The 18,218-nt window shown below is 41.3% G+C and overlaps 1 protein-coding gene and 1 long non-coding RNA gene across 5 annotated transcripts in view; one reads left to right on the top strand and one right to left on the bottom strand.

Annotated features, from left to right (window-relative positions):
* The window catches only part of LOC121821739 (uncharacterized), a 111,619-nt gene extending 94,629 nt beyond the window's left edge, over positions 1 to 16,990 (bottom strand). The window contains exons 1-6 of one of the 4 annotated variants that reach the window (XR_013043775.1): positions 11,725 to 11,854; positions 9,903 to 9,980; positions 8,639 to 8,743; positions 7,573 to 7,664; positions 5,747 to 5,847; positions 108 to 406 (exon numbers count right to left, since the gene is read on the bottom strand). This is a non-coding gene — a long non-coding RNA (uncharacterized LOC121821739). Of the gene's footprint in view, positions 1 to 107; positions 407 to 5,746; positions 5,848 to 7,572; positions 7,665 to 8,638; positions 8,744 to 9,902; positions 9,981 to 11,724; positions 11,855 to 16,323 lie in introns of those variants that run through there. The other 3 variants (XR_013043774.1, XR_013043776.1, XR_013043773.1) reach the window with 3 other exon arrangements.
* Ccdc54 (coiled-coil domain containing 54) lies at positions 11,866 to 13,138 on the top strand. Its single transcript, XM_006989987.3, has one exon. It carries the CDS (start codon positions 12,104 to 12,106, stop codon positions 13,079 to 13,081), a length of 978 nt encoding a protein of 325 aa, XP_006990049.1. The 5' UTR covers positions 11,866 to 12,103; the 3' UTR covers positions 13,082 to 13,138.
* Positions 16,991 to 18,218: the final 1,228 nt, after the last annotated feature.

Raw genomic sequence — 18,218 nt, 5'->3', positions numbered from 1 at the left:
ACACCTTTCTCTGCATTTGCAGCAATGTTGGTCGCAGGCACCTCACTTTCTGATCATCGTGTTCCCAACAATCAGTAAGAAATAAGAAATGAAAAGACATGTCCTACTCTGGGTAAAATCAGGATTTTAAAAAGGAACCATTTCCTGGCCACTCATATTTTGTGTGTAAAATAAATGTGTAGAGATATGTAAATGATATAGAGGGGAAGAGGACAACTCTCAATGGAGAGTCAGGATTAACTACATTAATAGCCAACGGTTCTATTTACATCTCAGAAGGAAGACAAGCCACCGCTGTGGCAACTCACTATACCACAGAGGTGATTCAGTGTGTGGAGAGGAAGGAGTGAACCCCAAAGGGGACCAGGGACCATAGTAGATGCTGTGTCTGATGATACCGATGGGACTGAAAGAACACAGAAGAAAAGACAAAATTAAAAATAACTCAGCAGCCTATCCCTCGAAGCCTCACCTCTACCCTCCCCATTCTGGAAAATTAGGTTCAGGCCTAGGGTGACTAGTGAGCACAAGCTGGAGGAGCCCCCACAGTGAAAACAGTCAGCTCCCCACAGCTCTGTAAGATTCAGGTCTAAGGGTTAACTTAGGAGATTTGCAACCACGGTTGGCAAGTTCTGTCCCTGCCGACTATCCAGATTTCATGATAAAATATCGGCCACATCAAATATTTTGTTTCTCGAGTCTTAGCTACTTAGCAATAAAATCCAGATACACAATTTTCCAGCTCTGATTGACCCCTACATGGCTATTACAGAAACACTCAGCACATCCCCAAATGATCACCACAGATACCTACATCACTCTCCAATAGGCATCTCAGTTGCTTTGTATCAGAGGCTGGCAAAGAATTCCCAGGTTTTGGCCAGCTCTCTTGCTACACAGGCTGTTACTAGAAATGAGGCACAAGACGCTGCTAGAGGTTGGTAGGGCAGGTTGCAGGGCAGGGTGAAGAACAAACCAAAGGAAGCTCCTGGCTGTGTGGTTCACACTCCCTAGAAGCTCAGCAGTAGCAGTACCTGTCCAAATCTTAGCCACTTAGAAGGATTCTTCCAATTGACACCGTTTCCAAGCCACTGATCTCCATAGGGCTGCCCCTACTCAGACACCTCACCCCCACACCACAGGCTTGAACCAGGACTAAAGGCTCCAGACCCATTCAGAGCAGACACCCCGGATCCCAGCCAATCCTTGCCTTCCCTTCTCCTACCGTCAGAATTAACCCTGGGAATAAATGGTGGTTCCGTAGATGGTTTTGAAAGTCGGACTGTGAAAAATCTAGAAACTGCTCTAAAATCAACATGCTAACCTGGGTGTTTGTTGTTTTCTGGCAAAGCATACAAAGCTTCCATGGGAGTCTCAAAGCTCGAGATCTTCTGTGTAAGTGATCTCATCACTGTCATAGTAATTACAACAAGCCTGTACAGTTACTTCATTTCTACTATAATTTCTAACAATAAGGAATGGAATTTTCAGAAATATCTTTTATGGCTTTGGGGGAGGAGTATGCATGTGTACACATGTATATATGTACAGAGAAGGATATGCATGTATAGATATGTATATATGTTCAGAGGAGGGTATGCATGTGTAGATATGTATGTATGTTCAGAAAAGGGTATGCCTGTGTAGACATGTATGTATGTACAGAGGATATGCATGTGTAGATATGTATGTATGTACAGAGGAGGGTATGCATGTGTAGACATGTATATATGTTCAGAGGAGGGTATGCATGTGTAGACAAGTATATATGTTTAGAGGAGGGTATGCATGTGTAGACATACATGCATGTTCAGAAAAGGGTATGCATGTGTAGACAAGTATATATGTTCAGAGGAGGGTATGCATGTGTAGACATGTATATATGTACTGAAGAGGGTATGCATGTGAAGACATATATATATATATACATATATATATATATATATATAGAGAGAGAGAGAGAGAGAGGATACCACCCTCTGTACATATGTATGTATACTTGCATGTGTGGACATGTACATGTGTACAAAGGATGTTATACATGTGTAGACATGTATATATGTACTGAAGAGGGTATGCATGTGCAGACATATATATGTACATATGTATGCACACATGCATGTGTGGTAGGCATGTGTGGACATGTACATATGTGCAAAGGATGTTATACATATGTAGACATGTATATATGTAGAGGAGGGTATGCATGTGTAGACATGTATATATTACTGAGGAGGGTATGCATGTGTAGACATGTATATATGTACTGAGGAGGTACACATGTGCAGACATGTATATATGTACAGAGGATACCGTCCTCTGTACACATGTATGTACACAAGCATGTGTAGACATGTATATATGTGCAAGGGCTCCTCTAACATTCTCTGTTCTATTTCCATGAGAGAGAATCTCACTGAACCTCGCCATTTCTTGGCCAAGCTGGAAGCCAGTGAGCCCTAATCATTCCCGTCTTGTCCCCTGCCCCATGCCCCCCTGCTCAGCTCTACGGTAACTGTCATGGGTGGTCACGCCAAGCTTTTTGAGGGTGTGCTGAACGCAGGTCTTCATGCCTGAACAGCAAATACTCTTTTTACCTACTGAGCCATATCTCCAGCCTCTATTCCAACAGTATGATTTTTTTTAATTGCTACCAAAATGTCAAAACATAAAGTTCAATGGAGACTTATTTATTATAAAATGTCCAGGAGTTTCAGTGAGTTCAGTATGGTTGGACTACACATCATGACTGAGAAGCTTGCGCACTTCATTAGAATGAGTTGTGATTAAGTGTTAACACAAGTTACTGGGCACGCCTTTAATCCCAGCACTCTGGAGGCAGAGCCAGGAGGATCTCTGTGAATTCGAGGCCAGCCTGGTCTATAGAGCAAGATCCAGGACAGGCACCAAAACAACACAGAGAAACCCTGTCTCAGAAAAAAAAAAAACAAAAAACAAAACAAAACAAAAAACAAAAACAAAATAAAACAAAAAAAAGGACAAGTAACAATGAGAACCATAGCTATCGAAACCCAAACGTGAAGCTGAAAAATTATTGAAATATATTCTTAATAGAACTGCCTTGTTGGTCTACATTTCTGTTATTTGATACTAAAAATACTTCAAGGCCATCAGTAAGCAATTCAAATTTCCAAGAAGAGATGGACCCCCCCAAAATAAATATTCTCAATCTTAGAATTAGGCATCTGCAAATACTTTTTTCTATATTCTAGTTGACTTTTGGCATACTAGAAGCATCTGCAGTAGCAATACACATTTTCAAGAAAGGATATTTCAATAAATATTTAAAACCGTGAATAAATACTTCCTCTCTTGGATCTCAGCTGTAAAAACCTAGGATGAAAACTAAGGGCAGGGAGAGGAACAGCCTCCACTTTATTATTGCCTTTGGGTGTTGCTTATTTTGTATGTAATCAGAGTAAGGAGAAAGAATACATTTAGAAAGTTAAATAGTTCTTTGTTATCTAAACCCATGCAGAAGCAAGAATGCAGGTAGCTTGAAACAAAGAAAGGAAACTATTCTAATACCAAACTATTGAAGAAAAACGCTGCATAAACAACATGCTGCTAATTCCTAGTTCTTAAAGAAGAGGCAAGGTATGAGTTTAAAAATTAAATGCAATACACATTTTAAAGTTGATCCTTATGAGTCTCCTCCATGTCTGTCCATGCGTTAGGGCTGCTCACAGTAGTGATGAAATACAATGGAAAATAATATGCCCAGAACAGAGAGTATACGAATAGCAGGGGAAAAAAACCTAGGGTCTAGTGATAAATACTTATTTAGTTCACAGAGATACTGGTACCAATCCCTTTGGAAATAAAATGCCATAATAATAGCTATTTTTCCAGGTAGGAAGGTTCAAGGGGAAAAAAACACCACAACATTTCACATTGTAATCTTTCAAATTTTAGAATATGAAAGAAGATGGATTTTGTAGTCCAACATACTATAAAACGTAATAAATGAAAACTCATCACAGTTTCTCCTTAAAATTAAGAGAACATGCCCAGATAATGAGCTCCACCTTATTTATAACTAAGACAAGGAAAGTTGTCTAATCCCTCTACTTTATGATTTCTGGGTTTGTTTACAGTCTCCTAAGTGATTACGACTTGTTCTGTGCCTTTCTTCTTTTTTGATGCGGTGCAATCAAGAAGCGAGAGAGAAAGGTGACACTGTGCTGCATTCATCAAATAATGTTTTTGCCCAAAAAGTCTGCCAAATGATCAAAACCCAGGGAAACCGACGTGTTTAACTAGATGGGCGCACTGTATTTGCCCACCAGTTCCACTGACGGGGAAGTGAGTGGTTAAGCCAAACACAGCTCTTTCGTTTTTCTCGCCCCCTTTCCAGCCATTTATTTTTATGACTGCATCAATTCCGCACATCAGGACTTAGAAAGCACTGCCAGAAGAGTGTCAATCATAATAAGATAAAGGGAGCAGAGGTGTAAAGGTAATATTTGAAAATGGAAGCCCAGAGATGAAGTTGAGAATTACAGAAACCAGGCAACCTCATATAATATTACCAGGGAAATTCAAGCACAACAGAAGAATGGGAGAATGGTGATGGGGGGTGGGGGAGGATTGCATAAAAATACCAATATGGCCGAGAGTCCGGAACTAAATGGTGAGCAGAATGTTGAAATGAAGTAGAGAGGACTAGTTTTAGATTTGGAGTTCATAATACACGATGGCATAAAGAGATAAGTACTTGAATACCTAAGCAGAGGACAAACGAATTCCCCTGCAATCCTACAGGAAGAATACACTGATTGCTTGTGCTTCTCTGGAGGCCTTAATGTGCTGTGTAGGGGGAGTATACTACATACCTTAGCCACCTCTAGAGTCCGTATCATTAACCTCAGCCCTGGTACCCTCATTACTGACTCTGCTTCTTACCTATGTCATAGTTGTTTCCAGACACATAATTACCAGCATCTCCCCAGTCCCCGTTTACCTCTTCTGCCACTTAACTGCTTCTGGCCTTTGGGGAAGCAATTAATGAATCCCTGTGCTGAAATCGTTAAATGACATTGGAGGGACCGAGAAAAGTTATTCCTTTTATAGGGCCAGCCACGTATTTCCTACCACCCATGGATATTGAGCTAGGGAAAGACCCCGTGGATTCTTTCACAATCACCCACAGGTATATTCATTCACTCACTGGATAAAGACTTTTAAGTACCATATTGGGCAGTTTCGCATCACTTCAACTAAATACCTAGCATACACAATATAAGGGAAAAAAGATTTATCTGGACTCATGTTTTCAAAGATTTCAACATAAAAGATGAGCTGGATACATGGGTTTCGACCTGAGATCAAACAGAATATCATGGCAGTGTCTGGGGGAGGAGGCTGCTAGCCTCGTGCCATTGAAAAAGCAGAAAGAGAGGAAGAGACCTCCAATCAGATGATGCCTCCCTTCAGCTCCCGCCCTCGACTGTTTCCACCACCTCCCAATAATCCATTTATTAACCTATTTATGGAGCCAGGAAAGATGGCTCAGCAGCAGCCGGGCGGTGGTGGCGCACGCCTTTAATCTCAGCACTTGGGAGGCAGAGGCAGGTGGATCTCTGTGAGTTCAAGGCCAGCCTGGTCTCCAAAGAGAGTTCCAGGAAAGGTACAAAACTACACAGAGAAACCCTGTCTCGAAAGATGGTTCAGCAGCAACAGCACTTGCTGCTCTTCCATAGGACCCAGGTTCAGTTCCCAGTACCCGCATGATGTCTCACGGCCTTCAAAACCTCCAGTTCCAACAGACCCAATACTCTCTTCTGGCCTCCCATAGCTGTTGTATGCACATGGTTCACGTGAACTCTGAAAACACATGCACATGGGAATGAATAAATAAATAATTTAAAATAATAAAATAAAACCAACTATTTGATGGTTTCATCCACTGATTAGATCAGAGTCCTCATAATCCTGCCACTTTTCATAATTCCGTGAAATGCCAACCAAGCCTTTAACACATGAGTCATTTTATGATGACATTTCACATCCAAAGCACTACAAGCAGAAACCATATGCTGGGTTTTGTGATACCAAGGCACCGGAGGGTTGAAAGCATCATTAGGGGCTTCACTATTTAATTATTGAGGGGACTGTCCAGCAATAACAATCTAATATGTAAATCCATGACAGGTGAATACTCAGCCAGTTAGGAGGTCTGGAAAGACAAGAGAATCTGAACAGGAAGGAAACAAAAGTGTCATAGAGAGCTGGATATTCATAGAGGATATGCAGAAGTTTGCCAGGGTAATAAATAGACGTAGAACATTCCAGAAAGAGTCCATACAATTTTAGTACTATTGAGAAAGAAAACTATCATTGCCAATTGTGTGTGCATGCATCTGTATATCTATCTGTGGTTGAGACTGAACCAGAGGCCTAGTGTGTGCTAAGTAAGTGTGCTACCATTGACCCTCATTCTCAACCTTCACTCTCAAGTATCATGTGAAGGACAGTTACACTTCTACCTTTCCACTAAATGTGTTCACCATAGTAGGTTCCTAGGATTTCATGGTACTGCCAGTGACATTTATTTCACTGTGTGGCACTCTGGCCAGGTTGCTTTACCAGTTTTGCTGGATTCCAACACTTCCTTCTATGAGCTGTGTATCAATCGGCTGACCTACAAACTACATCTCTGCTTTCCCTGATTTCTTTCCTAGTATCTGTATTTTTCATAGCTGAAATGAAAAAAAAAAAGCAGAAGATGATTTCACCTTCAGACCATTCATAAATTCTTGGCTTATGTAAAACATCAGATTTAAGCTCCTTGGTTAATGTTCTAATTCCCAAGGGTTAGCTACTCTGATCATTTGAAAGAACTTCCTGGTGGAGGGAGCAGGTTCTTGTAAATCTGGCCACATAATTTCACAGGCAAAATAAAAGCGCCAATAAATTCTCCTAGTTGTAACCACTAAGGCTGTGTTAGTAATAGATTACTATAGGTGTACCATGAAGTCTCCCAGTAGTGCCCAGTTGCCAGTAAAAGCCATTAACTATCCCATTCCCACTTACATGTGTGCACATGAAAAAGAAGGTTAATTAGAGTGAATATATTTTATATACACAATCTTGACTCTGTCATAATTAAGTCTTAACCATTATACCCATATACACCAGTGTCTGGGAATAAATATTATTTATTATTAGAAACGTCTCTCTGGAGGTTATCTCATACCATCTGCCTGACCGTGTTCAGGCAAGAGGCCCTGCATATGAGGAGGCAAGCTGCTGGTTGGTCCACCTGCTGAGGTCCTTATTACCAAAGCATCCCATCCACTTGCTGCAGTGAGTGACGGTCACCCACTCTCTGTCTTGGACATATTGAAAGAGAGAATAAAAGGCAAAACTGGGAAACTGAAGGAGTTATCTGAGCTGAAGCCTCAAATCCTTGACCATTTTTCTCCTTCCATTTGGAGGAAAGAAAGTGAGAAGACTCTAAGAGAGGAGGGGGCAAAGGTCACCCTTTCATCGCACACTTGAACTTCCCAATCTATAAAATAGATACGATTATTATCCCTTTTTACACACCTAACGAGGAAGGCAGTCACTTGTCTGCGAGCGTAGTTAGCAATGGGATGGATCCGATGGGATTCCAACCGTTCTGGCTCCAAACACCATTCCTGTGAAAACCAGACTCTTATCAAGCACTTTTGCTTAGAAAGCTTCCCAACTAGGCTCAACCCTACTTCCTTCTGAAATGCCTGTGTATCCCTGGTGGGAATCCTGAGAAAGGAAGTCAGGTCAGCTCGGATCTGTTTTCCACTCACTTGTTGACCACTCCAACTTCACCAAGTCCTCACAGTCAGGACCTCCTGAGATGACCCTCCACTGTCTACAAGACCCAAATCTGGGCTCCCTTCGGTAACACTAATGAGTATCAACCACAGCTAGACATGTCTGTCTGAAACCTGCGAGATTAATGTCTCAAAAAGCGATTAGAATCCACGGATATTTTTTGTTAAAAAATCTGATACCTTGCCGGGCGGTGGTGGCACACGCCTTTAATCCCAGCACTCGGGAGGCAGAGCCAGGCGGATCTCTGTGAGTTCAAGGCCAGCCTGGGCTACCATGTGAGTTCCAGGAAAGGCGCAAAGCTACACAGAGAAACCCTGTCTCGAAAAACCAAAAAAAAAAAAAAAAAAATCTGATACCTCTTCAATGTTCTACCACCAACTTAGCTCATTTTTACTTATGAGTTAGAACTAATTCAGCTTCTAAAATCTTGACAAATTTCTACTTCCAACATCTTTGGTAAATAAAATATCTGGATAGAGCTTTAGTGTTCTCATATTGTTAAGTAAATAAAATCTTAATAAAAAGTAGTTTTGCTTATACTGTGATTTTTTTTTTTTAAAAAAAAGTCTATCTTCTCCTAAGTTGTGTCAAATATGTATGTTTTTATCATGACTGTGTGGCAGTAGAGATCAAACACTTGATCTCCAGAACTGGAATGCAAAGATGTGAAGTCTGACTGCCCTTTTTTTTTTTAGCTGTATCACCATGGGGATAACTTCCCTGAACTTCACATAAATAGGTAATGTTTGTAACCATCTGCTATGATTGGTATTGTCAGCTTGATAGGATCTAGACTCACCTAGAACACAACCCTTCAGGCATGTCTGGAAGTTTCTAGATTGGAATGCTGGAAGTAGGAAAACCCACCCTAAATGTGGGTGGGACCATCCCTTGGGCTGCAGCCCTGTATGGAATAAAAAGCAGAAAGCCAGCTAAGCACCATGTTTTTATCTCTCTGCTTTCTAAGCACTGGTGCAATCGGGCCAACTGCCTCATACATCTGTGGCCATGCCTTCCTTTCCCACCGTGGTGACCTGACCGTCAAACTCTGAGTCGAAATAATCCGGCACTAAGTCCATTTTGTCGAGTGTTTTGTGACAGAAACAAGTAATACATGTTCTGTGTCTGGGAGACACTGAGTGAGTCTTGGCTGATACTTGGAGGAGTAATTGCTATAAGCAAGCATTCTAATTTGAGAATTCCTGAAATGTGTAAGTGCATTATCTACAAACCTCCTCCAAACATATTCAATATTAATAATATTAAATTTGACAATTAATGAATTTGATAATATATTATAATTCAGAGACATCTACTCAAGCATTTATTGCTTTGGCATTTCAGCTTTCATTTAGTATTCGGAGACCACAGTTTGTTTGTTTTCCTCTCTGGTCTCAGATGTTTGTATTGGCCCAAGAAATCTTCACTGGCCCTGCCACTGCTCCTGTGGAAGCCGATGGAGAGAACGGCTTTGGCCAAAGTAAATAGGACCATTCTGACCCTAATCTTTCTGGCTTCAGTCCCCGTGCCCATCATAGCCTGTTTGCTGGAGAACGTTTTATTTTCCCAGCAAGAGTCTGGAAAGGTAACTAGCCATTTTAGAAAGAGCCAAGCAGCAATTCAGAAATACAGAGTGAGGCAAAACCCCAGGTACAGTCAGTGAGCCAAAATTCTTACATCACTTTTGGCTAAGTTCAGAATTTATACCAAAACCTGTGCCAAGACCGACCCTAAAATTTGGCACAAATGGGCGAAATAGTGATTTCGGAGCAGGTTGTAACTGACGTTACTATTTTTAATCCCCTCAAACAGGATTGCTTCTTGAGAGACGTATAGGTGTTGGATAACATGTCATTTTGATTCCAAAAATGTTCAAGTCGTATATGTTCAAGGAATAAAAATGTTACCTCCATGAATCAGATGGACAAAGTATTATTTAGTATTCTGAAAGAGTCAGGTTTCCAAGACTGCTTTTACCCTCAGTGGTAACAGTTCTCCAAGTGTGGCAGATGGTGAACCTTGAGAGTAGAGATGTTTTAAAATAACACCAAGGCACCACTCACCTTTGTGACTTGTACTTTGAAAATGCATTTCAAATGCAGTGGTGAATTAAGCTGGTTGTCCCTCAGGACATACCAAGGCTGTAAAATCAGAAAGGACCAATAATGAATGTATTCCGTACCACCACCCAAGGAAAGAGGGGTAGGGGAGGAAAAAACAATTTCACTCAAAAAATGTTCTTGGTGAAGCAGGAAAAAAAACTTACTAACTCTCAACCCTTTATATTATGCACAACGTGGAAGTAAAGATGCAGTGTTCCACTGCTTCCCAAAGTCTGACGATTGTCTAGAGAAAATTCTGAGTTACAGACCAAACTAGCCCTTTTTTTCTCAGGAAATGCCATTTTTATCTGAACATATGACTGGCAACAAATTATGGTATACATAGTTAGGGGCATTTGGTAATCCGTTTTTTACTAAAAAGGGATATGAGAAACCTACTGCTTCAAAGAAAAGAGCAAACTTGTTTTAAATTTTAAGCGTTTAAGCTAAAATTACAATTTGGGAAGATTTGCATTTACCACAATATTTCACAATCCCAAAGGGCTTTCTTAGTGAAACTGGAAGTGGCATTAATGAATGTGTGTGTGTGTGTGTGTGTGTGTGTGTGTGTGTGTGTGTGTGTGTGTGTGTGTTGCATGTGTGAATAAGAGAGAGAGGAGTATATGCACACAAGCAGAAGCAAGAAGAAGACACTGTCTCCTTTATCCTCTATAACTCTCTGTTTATTCCGTGGAGACAGGGTCTCTCACTGTGCTGAAATTTCCATGTTTAAGCTAGGCTGGCTGGCTGCCAAGCTCTCAGGGTCTACCTGTCTCTCTGCTCCTTCAGCCTGGAGTTACCACATGATCACATCTGGCTTTTTGACATAGGTGCTGGGGAATCGAACTCAGGTTCCCATGGTTGTCCTCAAGGTTACACAGAAAGCACTCTTATCCACTAAGACATCTACCAAGCCCAAGACATTTTGACATTGTATAATAAAACCAATCAATACCTGTAAGATCTGCACAATTCAATTAACTATCTTCCCCTTGACCAATGCTGGTTATCAGACATCCACTGAAGACCAAAGATAAGCCAATGAATTTTAATGTAATATGAAATTCACTGATGTGGTCAAAGATTATACATGGTAAACAACTTCTTAAATAATTGCCATTTGTCGAATTTTAGTGGGATAAGCAAGAATAATACTGCCAATTATCTAAAAAGACTTAAAATTTTCTTCAAATGACAGATCCCTACAAGGCCACACTTTCTTCCTTCATTTCAACCAAAATACATCTCACAAATGTAGAAACATATGTATAAGAATGTAAATGTCTTTTGTTAATCCGGGAATTTTATTTAATTAATTTGTTTTGGTTCATTTTTGTGGGTGGGTAGGAGGTTGTTTGTTTAGTCCTGGCTGTCCCAGGACATGTAGATTGTAGGCTTGCCACAAACTCACAGAGATTCTCTTGCCTCTGCCTCCTGAGTGCATGCCACCATGTCAGGCCTGCAGTAGAATTAGGGATAAGGCAGTCAGATGTTTGTTTCGAATTCCCAGAGGCCTGGGTTTGATTCCCAGTATCACAAAAATTAGGTAGTGACTAGTCTTAGCACTTGGTAGGTGGCAGCAGGAAGATCAGAAGGTCAAGTCATCCTCAGCTACACAGTATGAGACCAGATTGGGACACATGAGACCCTGTCTTAAAAAGGAAAAATATATATATAATTATATAATTTATATTACATGTAGCGAGTTTTTATTTAAACTAAGGAAGATCTTAAGACTTCTTTTGTTGATTTATAATATGGAATGCAAGTAAGTGTAACTCACCTAAACACAAGCTCTGTAGTCCTCTATCATTTTTACAAGTGAAAAAAAATCCATCCTGTGACAAAAAATATTGATAACCTGCTGCGCTATGCTCACCTGTGTTCTAGGCCAGTGGCCATTGTGACATCAGCATCCCCTGAGGACCACTGGAAGGATCACATGACATGAGCTGTGAATTCACAGAGCTCTGCAGTTAGGCTGCCTTGGAAGAGGTAAACCACCTAACCCTGCCTGTTGCTGCCTCTGATGGTCTCCATGGGATATTCAATGATGTGACCAGGAAAGAGCTCCAACAAATAGGAAGAAATCGTTTCTTCCCTTGACTCCTGCCATGCTTCCCTTCGCTTTGTGTCTTGTATCTCAGTGAAAGAAAACAAAAATGTACCGATTTCACACCAAAAGAGTAAGAGCTGCTGCTGGACGTGTGTGGGTTTCGAATCTCCACAAGATCAGGCGATCGCTTAAAAACGTTTACCAGAAATGTAAGACCCAGCACTCATACTCAACTAGCTACCCAACCGTGGCTTCTTATGACTGTGACCAGGATGCTCTCAGTTTGGATGAAGAAAGGAATCTAACAGCCACGCTACAAGACATTAAATCGGGACAAATGGAACTCCTCAGCCAAATGGCTGACATTGTCAGCGCAATATCAGATATCCAGGAAAAGATTGGCCATTGCCAGAAACAGATGGAAGTCCTGGAAGTCAGAATAAATACCAGTGAAGACAGACAAATCGCAGCCACCAAAGACATCCTCTCCATGAGAGAGGACATCGACACTCTGAAGAAGAAGGTGACAGGGCTGGAGAACCAGAATTCTTTCTCCAGCATACACTGCCTAGAGGTTCTGGAGGAGCAAGTCAGTAAAGAATTTGTACAGCTGTTCCATAAGCTCCTACAACTAGAACCCCCAAAGAACACACACCCTAAAATCTCTTCAGCAGAATCAGAGAGGGTGCCTCGTTATCCAGAGCCCACTGGTCAGATTAAGGAAAAAACAATGTCTTCTCAAACTAAAACTCCACAGAAAAGTAACAACCTCCGGAATGCATCCGCAATTTGTAAAAAGGCAAGGTCAAATATTTATCTTTACCCTGACTTCAGTACATGGATCAAGCTCACTTTTGTTCATGGAGGAAAATGGAGGTTTTTCCTCAGTGCCACCAAGTTAGAGGAATTCGTCCAGTGGCTTCTGTCTAGGCCAACCATCCTTCCCGAGGAACCACAAATCACGCCCCAGAGAGACTGTGCCTTCACTGGACCCATTGCGAACTTGGCCACAATCTGTCTCTCCCTTTTCAACTGTATTTACTCTCTTTTTTCTTCCTCAAAACAGGAAGTAACTCGTCTTTAGAGTTATTTCCTGTTTGGCTTGGTATGAAATAAATGTAGCCCATTGGCTTCAAATAGTCATATGTGTTTGTGCTGTCTGTGAACTCTAGTTTGCTGGCTGTGTGTGCCCACCGTCTATGAAGATTCTACACAACTACTGTTAAACTGTATCATCTCATTGGACTATTGTGATCCATTTTCCACCAATGTTCTTGTCCTCTCCAAAGCAGCTCGTGAAGACTCACTTTGTGTCTGCTTTCATAAATAATTAGAAGCAAGAATGGAAGGGTCCAAAAAATGTGAAATATTTGGGAGCCTCCACATCAATACTAGTGGCTTTGACTGATAAAATATGTTATACAAGACAAAAATATGAACAACATAAAGGAAAAAAAATACCCGTTGTCAAAACCACTAAAGATAGGAAAATATTGGGGCTGGAGAGATGGCTCAGACATTAAAAACATTTGCTTTTCTTAAAAAGGACCTAGGGTTGGTTCCCAACACACATTAAGCCACTCACAACCACTTGTAACTCTAGTTCCAGGAGATCTGATGCCCACTTCTGGCCTCTGTGAGCATCTGCATGTACATGGTATACATCGATAAACTCAGGCACATATATACATATTTAAAAAATCATTTAAAATATATGTCAATGAAAGGCCAAGTTATGGCAAGGAAAGTATTAATTACCACAATGTTTTTTTTTTCTTTAACTTCAGCTGCATCTCTACTTGTCAGTTAGATGTGGGAGGAAAGGCCAAACACAGTGCGGCAATTTTTTTACATTTCCTTGAAAGGAGACAAATACTATGTCCTGCACATTTGCTGCAGAGGAAAAGGTAAGAACTGAAGAGATATCTGTGAACTAAGTAATACTCATCGCTATGACTATAGACCTTTACCTGGAAAGGTATGTCTCCAAATGAGAGTATTTGATGGCAAACTTCATTTTTAGATGTCATAGATTCTTGACACTATAATGTAGTTTTTCTAAATATCACACAGAACAATGTTTAAAAATGTATCCCTCATCCAATGGATGAGCGAGAGTAGAGATACTACAGGCGAGGAAAATTGAGATCATGATGGGAGGACGTGCAGAGATGACCGGCCACACTAGTGGAAGCCCATGAACTGTGGTCTGGTGGCTGTGGAGCCCCCATGGGACTAGACTAGGCCCTCTGGATATGGAAGAAGGTTGTTTGGCTCGAACTGTTTGGGGGGCACCCAGGCAGGGGGATCGGGACCCGTCCCTGGTCTATGGGCAGGCTTCTGGAACCCGGTGCCTGTGGTGTGATACCTTGCACAGCCTTGGTGCAGTGGGAAGGGGCTTGGACCTGCCTAGGCTCAGTATGCTGACTCCCCATGGGAGAACTCGGTTTGGGGAATGTAGGGATGTGGGGTGGCTTGGGAAAGAAGGCTGGGGGTGGAAGGAGGGAGGAGGGGGGAATCTGTGGATAGTATGTGGAGTGAGTAGAAAATTACTTAATAAAGAAAAATGAAAGAAAAAAACAATAAAATAAAATAAAAATGTCTCCCTCACTTCTTAACCCAGTGAAGGAATCGTCTTCCCTATTGTGACCATGTTATCAAGCTGAAAATATTCTCCATCTATGTACTAATTTTAATTATCCCCAGTTAGCAGTTTGAAAAAGGAGAATAAGCAAGCTTCACAGAGAGAAAAGTGCTACTTGAAGCATAGCAAAAACTTGAAGAGTAATAGGGTAAACACAATTTAGTCTCGTAGCAATTAGACACCAGTGTTTTTCATTTGTGAATCCAGTTTATTTGGTCCTTCTTTACAGATTTCCAGATATGTATGTACACAATAGCCTTCAACACATTGCTTTTAAAATATGTCCATGTGCAGTACACTTAATAAAATCCAGAGTCTATCTTAAATGGGTCAGCTTTAGCGATTTCTGTGTACTATTGGCCAATAACAAAAAAATGTGTGCAAGGAGCAGCCAGATCCCTAGTTCAGCACACTGGGTATCCAGACATGAAGAAGGTGGCCATGGCACATGACAACATAAATGACCTCTGCAAAAGAAAAGAGTCACTGAGTATATGTGGGGTATTTGGAGATTCTGTGTGTCAGAGCACACGTCATTCTCCACGTCTCTGACAGTTTAAGATTTTGCAAGAGACTGCTTGCTGCGGTGAAAAAAAATGCACATGTAGAGAATCACAGGGTGTGTGTTCTGAACCTAAATTCTAAGTCTAACACTTCGAAGTTGTGATCAGGTTTGTTCTGCCTTTTGTAAAAAGAGAATTACATTAATCTGATAGACTCTCCCCCCCAAACAAGAGATCATGGAGTATAAGAGAGAAAGCAAAGGACATTCTCTACACTTTATACACACAGCACTAAGCAGAAGGGATAAAGTGTGTACACAAGCAATTTTCACGTGTGACAGATGGGGACGGTCAGCAGAGAACAATCGGAAGAGGACTCCCAGTATCAGAGGCAAGAGAGCACTGAGGAGGCTAGTCACAAGGCAGGGAGAAGCAGGCAATGGAGCAGACAGAAGGACAAACAACCACAGGCATTGGAGCGAGGCTGATGGGGAACATGAGAAATAAGAGCCAACAAGCACTGCGTATATTCAAAGTACAGACAGGCTACCATGTTCTTTCAAACCTTTCATGGACCTCATTCTCTCCTGAGGGGCTCTTTCTCACGATGCTTACATTATTAACCTGTGTGTTATCTACACACAAATGCTGGATATAGTGGCACAATCCCATAATCATAACATTTAGGAAGCTGAGGCAGGGGGATCATAAGCTCATTCAACAAAAGCCTAGATGGAATACGCCTTCCTATGGAAAAAGGTGGAGGAGGATAGACCGAATTAAGGTGACTGCATGATTTTCTCAAGGCTTCAAGAGATGTTTCTGTTCATTCCGGTGAATCTAGGTTCCTCTAAGAAAGTGTTTCTTAACCTGCGGGTCGGGATCCCTTTGCGGGTCGGGATCTCTTTGCGGGTCATTTATCAGATATCCTGTATATCAGATATTTACATTATGATTCTTAACAGTAGCAAAATTACAGTTATGAAGTAGCAATGAAATAATTTTATGGTAGGGTATCACCACAAAGGGTCACAGCATTAGGAAGGTTGAGAATCACTGCTCTAAGGAAAGCGGAGATTTTGCTTTCTGACAAGATCTCATGTGACTGGCTAAGATTATAACCAAGCTCCTAGGTACATGTGAGCAAATTACCTGTTTCTCGGGTTTGAACCCACATACTTCTCACTTGCTCACTTCCACCCTTCGGAGCTCAGAGAAAAGGCTGATCTTGTCTACATTCCTCCTCCAGCGGCTCACAGCGTCTTATCAGTTACTCTCCTTTCTTCTATTTTTTCACATGGTGTTGTAGTCTGTGTGTCGGTGTGTACGTGCCGTGGAGCGTGTACGGCGCCTGCGCGGAGCTCAGGGGACAGCTGTGAGCGTTGGTTCTCTACCGCTACGGTTTGTGCTCTGGGTCATTAGGCTGCGGGGCAAGCGCTTTGACCTGGTGAGCTGCTGTCTTGCCGTCCCTACTCCCCTGTCTGTCTTGTCAGTTTTCAGTCTTCTTAACCCTACTTAGGATAATATTCACCCGGCTGCTGTCTCTGTTTCCTCCTTCCTCTGCTCTTCTCTCACAGTCCTTCATGAATGGGAGGCCCGGACTCGTGTTTCTACCTCCTCCCTCCCCTCCCCACAAGCTGTGCTTCATAAGAAGCTTCTCTTTGGCTTCTTCCTATTGCTCTTGCAGATCCTTCTTGGTTTTCTTAGCTGATCCTTCCAGTCCCAAGTACTCCTCTAAAATATGGATACGAAACAGCTTAAATGAAAGAACCCATGCTCCAGAATCTCTTGAGACCTTCTGAGCTCTTGGCTGAAGTGACCACATATCTTCTTTAAATAGCTGTGAAAAAAAAGCGAACTATAAATATAATCAGACAAATATATATACATATACATATACATATACAACCTCAGATATGAAACCCATGTGCTTTCACCAAAACATCTCAGACCCTTGTTGCTGTAAATTAAGCACGTTTGTTGGGGAAGCAGCCTGTGATAGGGTAAAGAATGAGGAATTGGAGAGAACAGGCTTTAGAACAGTTGCTCCCAGAATGGATAAGCGGAACTGGCCACTGTGCCCACGGTTGTGTGTGTGGTGGTGATGCTTGTGACCATATGATCATAACAATTTCCTTTAAGCCTGGCATTCTTCAGTTTTCTCAATTCTAAATTAAGAGCAAGTTGTGTCTTGAGATTGTTGCATTAATTGAGTAGGATCACATGTTCTGTGTGCCCGTAAGTGCCTGATTTAGCAGATATTCAATAAAGGGTAGTCATTTCCTTCCCTCTTTAACCAGATGGAAGGGTGTTAACAAGGGTCACAAAGATGAATGGGACGGAGACCTTGCCTCAAAGAGCTCCCTGCAGGACTCTGCCTCCTTTTATCAGCCATAGAAGACTCTAGACAAATAATAAACAAAGTGACAGGCTAAATACAAAAGCTTCAAACCAATTCTTGACTCCCTTATCCAAAGATAGTGTGATAAGAATAAGACAGGGTGTGAATCTCTCCTCCTGATCTGGGCACCCAACCAATATTCCATCATCTGCAATAGTCGTTCGCCAACCTTTAATTGCACTCTATATAAATAAGCAACAAAGGAAAGAACTTGGAAGGAAGAAAGAAGACCGAGTTTAATATAAATAATTTAGTTCAGTTAGGAATATTTGCTTCGATAGGCATATTCACCAAGAGCACGCTGTTCATTTAAAACAAGATTCGTCAACTTTTATTGAAATCTGACACTGTGCCAGAAGCCAGTAGAGCTAGGTGTGAAAAGATACAGATAAGACAATAGTCATATTCTGAAGAAACATACTTTTAAATGGTGTTCTTTCTACCTGCCAATTATGTTGACTGTTTGGATTTAGATTGAAAACAATTCACTAACCTCATGCAAAAGTTGATTTTTTTTTTTTCATGGAACACAAGTTGGGTTCCTGTTGGGGGAAGGAGGGGAGACACGGTTATTCCTCAAAACAATAGCTTAAACTGCTTCAATATTATTTTATGCTTCTCCAAAAATGTGAATGGTGGCCAACATATTAATGGTTTATGCTGTGAAACATCA

Source organism: Peromyscus maniculatus, chromosome 12 (assembly GCF_049852395.1).
Source record: "Peromyscus maniculatus bairdii isolate BWxNUB_F1_BW_parent chromosome 12, HU_Pman_BW_mat_3.1, whole genome shotgun sequence".
In the NCBI taxonomy this organism is placed as follows: domain Eukaryota; kingdom Metazoa; phylum Chordata; class Mammalia; order Rodentia; family Cricetidae; genus Peromyscus; species Peromyscus maniculatus.
This window is presented reverse-complemented; position numbering and strand designations above follow the sequence as displayed.